This window comes from Oculina patagonica, chromosome 4 (genome assembly GCF_052425735.1).
Source record: "Oculina patagonica isolate OP01 chromosome 4, crgOcupat, whole genome shotgun sequence".
NCBI classification, from domain to species: domain Eukaryota; kingdom Metazoa; phylum Cnidaria; class Anthozoa; order Scleractinia; family Oculinidae; genus Oculina; species Oculina patagonica.
In genome coordinates this window covers 32408754-32420738 of record NC_135761.1, presented here as the reverse complement: position 1 = coordinate 32420738, position 11985 = coordinate 32408754, and the positions used below count along the sequence as shown (strand labels likewise).

The 11985-nt window shown below is 43.1% G+C and overlaps 1 protein-coding gene and 1 pseudogene across 1 annotated transcript; both read left to right on the top strand.

Moving 5' to 3' along the window:
* The first annotated feature begins 5466 nt into the window (after positions 1-5466).
* Positions 5467-6321, top strand: LOC144648334 (uncharacterized). Its single transcript, XM_078507927.1, has one exon. The coding sequence runs from the start codon at positions 5467-5469 to the stop codon at positions 6319-6321; it is 855 nt and encodes a 284-aa protein (XP_078364053.1).
* Positions 6322-11051: 4730 nt separating this feature from the next.
* On the top strand, positions 11052-11601 carry LOC144650857 (uncharacterized; annotated as a pseudogene).
* The last annotated feature ends 384 nt before the right edge of the window (positions 11602-11985 follow it).

Below are 11985 nucleotides of genomic sequence, written 5' to 3'. Positions count from 1 at the left end.
TTTTAATCTGCACACCAAGGTAAGTAAGGATCAAAAGTTACGATAAAATTAGGGATAAAGTTTTAAGGTTGTTAGCAAATGCCGAAAGTAAAGACTCTTTAAAAATAGTGGCATTTTATGCAGCTTGGATATTGTGAAAAAAGAAACAGATATAACACGATGCTAAAATGAACGAAATGATCCTCGTAGCGTGTATTTCAACGGTGCGAAAAACATTTTTCACGCTCACTTTAAGATGACCTCCACTTACTGTCATAGACGGGTAACTGGTAACCAGGGACGTTTCATTACTGGGCTCTACCTGAGGAATTTGCTTCTGCTTCCTATTATATATAAGTTATTGTGAAGACTTCGCATGTGCAGATACAGGTGTTGTTTGGGTGATGGGTCAGATAAAAGAAGTTGCATTTACGTATTTTGAGACCCGTGTTCTTTATAATTGTCCGGTTACAGCATCTGGCGATGAGAATGGGTCAATACCCTTCTGATGCTTCTGAGGCTGTTATTGCAGCGGCGAACAAGAAAAAGGTCATTAAAACATAATTGCTGGATGACTGAAGTCATCAATGCAATGTATTGGTCAGCGGTTTTGTACGCATGCTCAATAAAGGGCGGAGCTGATTCTTGTACGGCCGCCATGTTGAAATGTAGTGTGTTGTTAGCGTGTGTTTTCATCTGGCCTAATCAGCCGTATAAGAGACCATCCAAAGGTTTCTCGATATTTAACACTGGCGACGAGGACGGGATTGACTAACTAACAAAGAATGGCGGCAGTTAGCATCGAAATTTAAGGATTACCTCCGTTAGATTGCAAAGGAAATTCGTCTGCATTGGGACCAGGTTGGAAGAAATGGCTTCAATCGTTTCAATACTTTCTTGTGGCCAAAGGAGTGGTGAACGATGCAAAAAAGAAGGCTTTGCTACTCCACACCGCGGGAAAAGAGGTTCAGGAGTTGTTCGAAACACTGAGAGACCCAGGCCCGAGTGTGGAATTTGAAGAAGATACGGCTACTGATTTCGAGAAAACGGTACGTACTTTGGAACGCGTATTATGTCACCAAAGAAACAGATATAACACGATGCTAAAATGAACGAAATGAGTGAACCATGTATTCAGAAGCATGGCTAAACAGGACGGAGAAACAGTTGGTCAATTCATAGCTAGGCTTAGAAAGCAAGCACAGAATTGTAATTTCACAACCCCAGACATTGACATTAGAGATCAAGTTATTGACAAATGTCGATCGTCGGAATTGAGGAGGAAATTGCTGGCAAAGGAAAATCTTACTCTTGAGAAAGTGCAAGAAGTAGCTCGATCAATGGAAGCTATTGACACTTAAGCTAAGAAAATGGGAGCACAGGATTCTGCATCTTTAACAAAGGAATCACTGGGAGTGAATAAAGTTGTTGTAACAACCCCTCCAAAGCCTCCCAAGCAGCCAAAAGGGAAAACGCAGGGAAGATGCTACCCATGTGGTCAAGAGGGACATTTTAGCAAGGATCAATGTTGTCTAGCACGTCAAAGTGTGTGTGTGAAGTGTATGAAAGTGGGTCATTATGCAAGTGCATGCAAGATTAACCCTGGCAGCCGTTCAGCATCTGGAAACAAGTCAAGTGGTAGAAAGGGTAAATTTGGAGAGACAAAGTTTGTAGAAGAAGTGGTTGAAGAGGACACAGATGATAATGAGGTTCTGGGCATTTTTACAGCAAAGGATTCTGGTAAGGTTGGACGTACCCCGATTCATGTGTCAGTTATGTTAGATCAGAAGAGCTGCAAAATGCAATTGGATACTGGAGCCACAGTGTCTATCTTGCCTAAGAACCTTTATGATCAGCGGTTTAATCAGTGACCCTTGCGTAGTACCAATATTAAGTTAAAGGCTTACAACCGTGTCCGAATTCCTGTCTGTGGTGAATTTCATTTGCCCGTGGTTTATGAACAGCAGGAACTGGTGCTACCTTTGATTGTTGTTGATGGCGATGGTCCCCCACTGCTAGGGACAAATTGGTTCGAGCAACTCAAGTTGAATTGGAGCAGTATCTTTCATGTGAGCAAAGCTGACACTGTCTGATGTGTTGAATCGGCACAAAAGTGTTTTTGACAAGGGACTGGGAACCATCAAAGGGTTCAAGGCAGATATAAAGTTGCAAGATGGTGCAAAGCCGGTGTTTTGCAAAGCCAGACCAGTTCCCTATGCACTTCGCCAAAACGTGGAAGAAGAATTGGACCGTTTGGAGAGTTAGGAGTAGTTAAGAAGGTAGAACGAAGTGACTGGGCTTCTCCAATTGTCTGTGTGCCCAAGAAAGATGGAAGTATTCGCATCTGTGGTGTCAGTTAACCAGGTCCTCCTAGACAACCCATACCCATTGCCAGACACAGAAGATATATTTGCCACATTAGGAAGTTTAACTGTGTTCAGCAAGATTGATTTGTCAAATGCTCATCAACAGATGGAATTGAACCCCGAGAGCCAACACTCCCTCACTGTGAACACACACAAAGGATTGTATGCTTATCAGCGTCTGACCTATGGTATTACCGCTGCACCTGCTCTGTTTCAGTCAACTATGGATCAGATATTGCAAGGAATGGATAATGTGCGTTGTCGTATTGATGACATCCTGATCAGAACAGAACCCCATGAACACTTGAAAGTACTAGACGAAGTGTTCACCAGGCTAGAACAGCATGGCATCTTAGCTAAGTGGTCCAAGTGTGAGTTCATGGTACCAAGTGTAGAGTTTCTTTCGTGTAGATGGGGAAGGCCGACACCCTACTGATGAGAAGATTGCAGCGATCAGTGAAGCTCCAAGTCAAAAGAATTTGGCGGAACTTCGCTCTTACTTAAGGTTTCTGAATTACTATGGCCATTTCATTGCCAATCTTTCCACCTTACTTCAGCCATTACACGAACTGCTCCGAAAGGGAGTGAAGTGGGAGTGGACAAAAGAGTGTGAAGAAGCTTTCCAGCGTAGTAAATCTGAGCTTATGGCTGGTAGAGTATCGGTTCCTTATGATGAGAAGAGAAAGCTGATTCCAGCATGTGATGCGTCTCCGTATGGTGTAGGCGCTGTTATTTCACACGTAATGGATGATGGACAAGAGCGTCCCATCACCTCGAGAACACTTACAAAGAGTGAAAGGAACTATTCCCAGATAGAGAAGGAGGCCTTAGCAATTGTATTCGGAGTCCGGAAATTCCACAAGTACCTGTATGATCGTACGTTTCACCTGTATACAGACCACAAGCTCTTAGTGACCATCTTGGGTCCAAAAACAGCAGTACCAACTTTAGCAGCTGCTAGAATGCAACGCTGGGTAGTAATTCTGCAGGCCTACAGCTACCAAGTGGAATATCGACCATCTACAGAACATGGAAATGCTGATGCCTTATCATGTCTCCCGTGCAACAATCCACCATTGAAAGAAGAGGCTGAACTCTATTTCTTCTCAGGCCTTGAAGAATTGTCAGTGGATGCAAGGACATCAGCAGAGAAACCAGAAGAGATCTTGTTCTAGAGAGAGTTCTGAATTACACGCTAACGGGATGGCCAAATTATGTATCCAATGAGGAACTGAAACCGTACTTCACGCGAAGACACGAGTTTACAGCTGACCATGGATGTGTCTTATGGGGAATGCGTGTAATCATTCCTCCGTCGCTGAGGAACAGACTAATGCAAGAATTATACGAAGAACATTCTGGTATTGTCGCAATGAAATCTATTGCTGGAAGTTACATTTGGAGGCCGAATTTGGATGCAGAAATTGAGTTGATGGTGAAAAGCTGTGAAGTGTGTCAAGCAGTGCGAAAAGCACCGCCCAGTGCACCCTTGTACCCATGGAGGTGGCCTACTCGGGTGTGGCAAAGAGTACATATTGACTTTGCAGAAAAGGACGGCAACTACTTCCTTGGGTTGATTGACAGTCATTCCAAGTGGTTGGAGGTGGCACACATGAGATCCACAACTGCTCAAAGCACTATTGACCAAATGAGACTTTGGTTTGCGGTATATGGATTGCCGGAGGAAGTTATTTCAGACAACGGGCCCCAATGCATTTCCCAGGATTTCACCAATTTCTTAAACAGAATGGAGTTAAACAAACACTGGTACCACCGTACCATCCATCTGCTAATGGGGCAGCAGAGCGCACAGTGCAGATCCTGAAACAAGCATTACTTAAACATGCTGAAAGTGTGAGAAGAGGTGGTAAGAAGCGTGCGCTGAAACATCAACTGGTCAATCGTTTGTTCCAGTACAGAAACACTCCTCGTTCAGTGACAGGAGTGACACCATCAGAACTGTTATTGAGACGCAAACTTCGCAACAAGTTCAGCGTGCTCCTGCCAAACATGGAAGATCACATCCAGGACCAGCAAGGGAAACAGCAGCGGCAACATGACAAGAGTCGTGTCAAGATGCAAGAACTGTCACCACGTGACTCTGTGAATGTGCGAAGTACCCAGGGAGAAGTGGAAAAGTGGGTCCCAGGTACAGTGATGAGTGGTTGGGACCACTGACCTACCTTGCAAGAGTTGGTTGCGAACTGCGCTATGTTCACATTGATCACCTCCTGCAGACGCAGCGTTTGAATGCTGAAGAGGCCTTTGATGAAGTGGATCCTGAGGAGTTGCCGGCTTTCATGGCAGAGCCAGTAGCAGTACCGAGAACTCCATTACCATCACCGAGTACCAGTGTTCCAGCGACAACTCTGGAACAACCCGCTGAGATTCCAGACCCTATTGCACATCCAGTTCCTGAGTCCCCAACTCGACAGTCTCCAGCAGCTCCAGAGATAGTTTCTAAGTCTCCAGTGAAGATCCCTGTCGCAGTATCAGAGGCTGAACCCCCATCACCGATGCAGCACCAGAGTGAGACAGTTCCAAGGAACTCGCCCGTGAGAGCTAAGCGCAGATACCCAGCCAGAGAGAGAAAAGCCCCAGATAGGCTTAACTTGTGACTTTAAGAACATTCTTAGGCTAAGGACTCAATCTTCTCTAGCAGAGACATTTCTTTTGTTGATATTAAAAAGTTTCAAGTTTGTTTATTTGCATGAATCCTTGTGATGCTAGGTTTTGAGACAAACATATTAGAAGGGGAGGAAGTGTAATGTATTAGTAAGTGATTTTGTACGCATGCACAATAAAGGAAGGACCTGGGTTCTTGTATGGCCGCCATGTTAAAATGTAGTGTGTTGTTGGCGTGTGTTTTCATCTGGCCTAATCAGCCGTATAAGAGACCATCCAAAGTGTTGATATGTCAAAAGTTTAGAGTACGCATTGCATGCCTACATGTACGTCATTCAACCGTGATACTGTGCGGTCGTAGTTGGACCATGTGCTCGGATGTAAAATGGCGAATCTTGTCCATTAAACCGTTGTTGTTGAGTTTATTCTTCGCCTCTTAATTGTCCGCCCACGAACCAAATCAACATGGTGGCAGCTTCGGGATTCAATTAAGCGAATGGCGACGTCAGAATCCGGCCAGTTCAGAATTCCACCCCCGTTAGAGGTGAATTCGGGAAACGTATCCGAGAATTACAAGCGATGGAAGAGGCAAATGGAGGTTTATTTGGCCGCTTCTGGGGCATCCGCGAAGGATGATAAGATACAAACTGCAATCATTTTAAATTGTGCAGGCCCTCAAGTATTAGAGGTTTACGATAACATCGTGTGGGAGAATGCCGAGGATAAACACAATCCCGCTAAAGTGCTGGAAGCCCTAGAGAATTGCTGTAATCCGAGAGACAATGAAGTCCTCGAATCACATAGATTTTGGAACACTCCATGCCAAGAGCCATTTGACAAATTCCTTACCGAACTGAAGACAAGAGCGGCGTCCTGCAACTTTCAAGAGAAGGATAGGATGATGAGAGACAAGATTGTGTTTACTGTGACTGGAAAACTTCAAGAGTTACTTCTTAGGGTGGATTCTTTTACCCTCGAGAAAGCCGTAAAAGTTTGTAGAGCTTATGAACAATCCAGCAGGCAAGTCAAAGAGTTTAGAGACAACTCCAATCCTTCGAGCGTAGCAACGAAAGTGAACAGAGTATCTCAGAAACCTTTTCCAAGAGTCCCTCACAGTAAGAAATCTGAAGGTGGACACAGACATGCAAAGAAGGACAATGAAGGAATGAAAGTTAACTGTCATTTCTGTGGTTTCGAGCATGAAAGAAAGAAAGAGAAATGTCCTGCATGGGGAAAGACATGTGACAAGTGTAAAGGTCGAAATCATTTTAAGTCCAAGTGCAAGAAAGTACAGTTTCACAGTCCCAAGGTGATAATTTTGATTATGATGATCAGTGGCTCATGGCTGTAAGCCATAAAGAAGAGAGCGTCAGTGCTACGTTAACTGTTAATGAACATGATGTTAAATTTCAACTGGACAGTGCCGCTGACGTCAACACTATTTGTCAGAAGCATGTAAAGAAACACCAAGTGTTTACGACAACGGTTCGTCTGAATATGTGGAACAAAACTAACATGAATCCCTTAGGGGAAACCGTTCTAAAGGTTGTGAATCCCCGCACTAGTGCAGAGTCTGAAGTAAAGTTCATTGTGGTACCAAATGGTTTTACTAACCTGCTTGGTCTCAAAACCATTCAGGAACTTGGTTTTATAACCATAAATGAGGAATGTTTCATTTCTCAGATTAAGACCCCTCAACTCGGTGATCTGGGAGAAGCCACTCTTAGGATCGATGAAAATGCCCAACCGAAAGTGCTTCCGTGTAGGAAAATTCCCCTTGCGATTGAAAATGCTGTGAAGGAGGAATTGGATCGACTGGTAGAAAAGGATGTGCTCGTTCCCGTGACTGAACCAACTGAGTGGGTCAGTCAAATGGCTGTTGTTCACAAGCCCAGTGGCAAATTACGCATATGCATTGACCCGCAACCTTTAAATGCAGCACTCAAGCGTGAATATTACAAACTGCCAGTACTTGATGATGTACTTCCCAAACTCAAGGACGCCAAAGTTTTCAGTAAGCTTGATGTGCGAGAAGCTTATTGGCATGTCAGACTAGACGAAGAGTCCAGCAAACTGACCACAATGATCACCCCTTTTGGTCGGTATCGGTGGAAGAGACTTCCGTTTGGACTCAAGGTATCAAGCGAGATCTTCCAGCGCAAGCTTGATGAAGCTTTGGGAGGTCTAGAAGGTGTGTTTAGTGTCGTTGATGATGTAGTCATAGCTGGGTGTGGCCAAACAGTGAAGGAAGCTCAAATTGACAACCAGCGGAAACTGACTGAGACCATGAAGAGGTGTGCTGAGAAGAACATTGTCCTAAATGAAGACAAACAGCAGACCGGCTTAACTGAAATTACTTTCCATGGTCACAAAATCACAAAGGATGGTGTGAAAGTTGATGAAGCCAAAGTGCAAGCGATCCGGGATATGCCAGCCCCTACTGATGTAGCAGGTGTGAAACGTCTCTGTGGCATGGCGCAGTACATGTCTAGGTTCCTGCCCGACCTTGCGGAAACGCTTGAACCAATCCGTGCTCTAACACGGAAGGACACTCCATTCGTGTGGTCCACAGAATGTGAGGGTGCTTTTGACAGGCTTAAGAGAAACCTTTCAGAATCACCATGCCTGGCCTATTTTGATGCTTCAAAGGAAGTTGTAATTCAAGTGGACAGTAGCAAACATGGCATTGGTGCTGTTCTGCTTCAAGAAGGTCGTCCCATAGAGTATGCGTCGCGAGCGCTGACACCATCTGAGAGAAATTGGGCGCAGATTGAAAAGGAAGCCTTATCTGTTCTGTATGGCCTGGAAAGATTTGACCAGTACACTTATGGCAGACCCGTAAAAGTAGAGAATGATCACAAACCTCTCGCTGCCATATTACGAAAGCCTTTGAGCCAAGCACCTAAGCGTCTTCAGGACATTATGACGCGGTATCACAGGTACGATGTCAACTTCGTATTCGTTAAGGGTACCGACTTACTCATTGCTGATACACTGAGTAGAGCTCGCCCAGATGATAGTGATGGTGGAAATGACCAGGGTGACCGCGCTCGAATCATGAATGTCAATGTGTTTGGTGACATCCCAGACAAGCGACTTGATGACATACGTGAAGCCATTTCATGTGATACAAGTCTGCAAACTGTGATGAAATTAGTGCTAGAAGGGTGGCCAGCACACAAGCGTGGAACTCCTGTGTGTGCACTACCGTACTTTGATGTACGTGACTGTTTAAGTGTTGTGGATGGAATTCTGGTGAAAGGAGAAGCAGTTGTAATCTCCATGGCTCTGAGACCTTCAATCAAGAGAAGACTGCACAGCGCCCACCTAGGTTGTGACAGTATGTTGCGTCGAGCCAGAGGAACAGTGTATTGGCCCAACATGGCCAGTGACATTAAGCAAATAGCTGATATGTGTGAAACTTGCCAGCAAATGAAGCCGCAGAACTTGTGAGAACCTCTAAAGCAGCACAGTGATGGTGACGAATCATGGCAGAAGATTGGTCTTGACTTATTTGAAATTGCAGGAAAGCATTATTTGGCAGTGGTAGATTACTACTCCAACTTCATTGAGATTGATTTGCTTACAACAATGACGAGTGCGCGTGTTGTAACATTGCTCAAGAAGCATTGTGCCCGTTATGGCATACCGAGAATGATTGTGTCTGACGGAGGTCCACAGTTTACCTCTCAGGAATTTAGTTCATTTGTGGAGAACTGGGGCAAAGCTCATGTTACCTCATCACCAATGCATCAGAGAGCCAATGGCAAAGCAGAATCAGCCGTTAAGATCATGAAATCTCTTCTCCGGAAAACTCACAAGGAAGGAGGTGACCCTTATGAAGCAATATTGGAGCAAAGAAACACTCCCCGTCAAGACACCGGTCGTAGTCCAGCAGAAATGATGTTTAACAGAAGAACACGTAGTTTCCTGCCTAGTATGAGCAGTAGCCCAAAGGACACCTTTGTAAAAGAGAAGCGTGAAGCGCGCAAGCGCAGCATTAAGAAATCTCATGACCGGAAGTCCCGAAAACTCTCAGAAATAGATGTTGGACAATCAGTGTTCTTTCAACACACTGGAGGACAAAACTGGAAGTTAGGCAAAGTTACTGACATTCTGGGTCCTAACACTTATCAAGTCAGTGGTCCTGATGGCGGAATGTACAGAAGAAATCGTGTGCATGTGAGACCAACCAAGGTCACACCAAAGGCTCGCGACCTGTCCCCTGTTGTTCTGCGTCGTATTCCTGATGTGACACCAGTGACACTACCAGAGGAAACTCAGCGAATGATTGACCCACCCATGGATCCTCCAGAAGTGACCAGCCAGTCGTGTGGTGTCGAGAAGATTGCACCTACTAACAGTCCTGGACGGTCACTAAGTGCAAACCGACCAAGGCGCGAAATCAGACCGCCAATCCGTTTCAAGGATTACGTGAACAAGTAGAGACCATAAGTCATTGACACTGTTTTATACTGACATTGTTTTATTTGAACAGTGGACATAGCCTATCAATCAGACTTCTGAGTGTTTAATTTAATAGTGTTATAAGAAAGTCTTTAGACGTGATTTTTCTTAGTTGTTCAAATTTACAAGTTTTCCTAAAGAAGGAGGGATGTTGATATGTCAAAAGTTTAGAGTACGCATTGCATGCCTACATGTACGTCATTCAACCGTGATACTGTGCGGTCGTAGTTGGACCATGTGCTCGGATGTAAAATGGCGAATCTTGTCCATTAAACCGTTGTTGTTGAGTTTATTCTTCGCCTCTTAATTGTCCGCCCACGAACCAAATCAACACAAAGGTTTCTCGATATTTAACAATCAATAAATATGTGAATTACTTCAGCGGCATTTCAAGCCTGAGCGATTAGATCTCACCATTGTTTTCGAGAAGAGAATGAAACTGTCTCTGTGTGCAGCGCTCGTTTACGACTTCTTGCCTCAAGTTGTAACTTCTGTGAGTTTTTAAATCGTTTGCTTCGCGACCAGTTTGTGTATGGCATTCACAATCCAGCTACTCGTAAAAAGCTTCTCAGTGTAGATGTCATGTTTCAGCAAGCCATGCAAGTGGCACTTGCTGATGAGATAGCGGCTAAAGAATCCATGCTAGTGCAATAGCATCTGTCTCAACCAGTGCGTGTAGTAATGAAGGTCAAGAAAAACCAGCTGGTCGTAAAGTGGTTTTTCCTAAATCACCTCGACAGCCTACCTCTTACACTTGTTTCTTATGTGATAATTCTGGCCAGACTAGATCTAAATGCAAATTTAGGCATGCTGTGTGTCAGAACTGCAATGGAAGCGAACATATAGCTTGGGTCTGTAAGAAGAGTGTGTGTCAAAAAACATTTTCCGAAGAACAGGTCCCTGAAGTAGAATGGTTGTCTATGGTGTATGACGTTAATGCTATGGGCCTGGCGCATAACACTGGCTGTAAATTGAACTTTAAAATGCTGTAGTTAAGCTGCCCAAAATCAGATTCTGTTAACATTTAAACTCAATTTAGAACTAACAAATAAATGTCTTCAAAGCGTATCTTGAAGAAACATAGTTAAAAAACAGTCCAGAAAATGGCTTTTTTTTACATCGAACGTATCATTTATGAAATACAGCAATAATAATGATAAGAAATACAGCATTCAAACTTTCCAGATAGAATCGTAAACTAATGTACATTCTGAAATACTCGAAGCTACACAGACCCACAACTATGTGCTGGCGAAATTGTTAGATGACAAGCTTAAACCGCTTGCTATTAATCAGTACACGACGATAACAGACACCTTCGAGACTGTGAACCATTCATTGACACTCAAAGACGGTGACGTTTTGGTCTCCTACGATGTTTTGTTCACTAATGTACCTCTTGAAGAAACAATAAACATCCTTGCTGACCAAGCATTTACTAATGACTGGTTTAATCAAACGCATCACTTTAATCTCAGTAAGCAGGATCTAATCCATCTCCTAGAAGGGGCACCAAACGATCAACGTTTCCTCTTTATCGGTCAACTATATGAAGAGGCCTTACATTACAAGAGTCATGTTGACGATCGGTATAAACGCGGACCACTGACAACTATGCTGGATCGTGCATTCCGACTTTCTTCTAACTGGACCTACTTCTCTGAAGAATGCGATCGTCTTAAGTTGTTGGTCTCTCGTCTTGAATACCCAGATGACCTAATAAATTCTACTGTAACAGGTTTCATTGCCATTAAAGCTTCTGAGCAACCTTGACCAAAAAATCAACAACACCATCCAACCTGTTTTCATCAGCCATTAGATCAAGCGAGATCTCAAAATACGTGAAGTCAAGACGCCGGTCGTAAACCAACAGTATCTTGTTTATCATTTCAAATGTGACCTGTGCGATGCAGGTCATTTTGGTTTTACGCGCTGCCACTTGCACCAACGCGTCGATGAGCACAAGAACGCATCGTCATCAATTGGAAAACATTATCGTGAGGAACATTCTTTCGCCCCTTAGGATCTAACCAAGAATTTTTCGATTTTACAGAAATGTAAAACGAAGTTTGATTGTCTTATTTTTGAAGTGTTTTTTATTCACGAACTGAGACCTAGTCTCAATGTACAATCTGACTCTATTCGTGCGAAAGTGTTTAAATAACTTTTATTTATTAGCTTTGCATGCCTTTTATTGTTTTTTTAGCAACTACTTTGTAAATTCTTTAACTTAAATTTTTATTATTTTTACTTCGTTAATATTTCTAAGACATTTTTACCTCTTTGTAGCTATATATATCTATGCAGATTTTATTTCTTACATTTAAGTTGATAATGACTGAAGATCGGTCGAAACGTCGTTAATTTTTATTGACAAATGTTTTTAAAAAACCCTTAATGATAAGGATTATTTATTATTATCATCATCATCATCATCATCATCATCGTCATCATTATTATTATTATTAGTAGTAGTAGTAGTAGTATTATTATTAATTATTATTTTTAACAGTTTCACTTTGTACAACTAAAAAATGTCCTAAAAAGC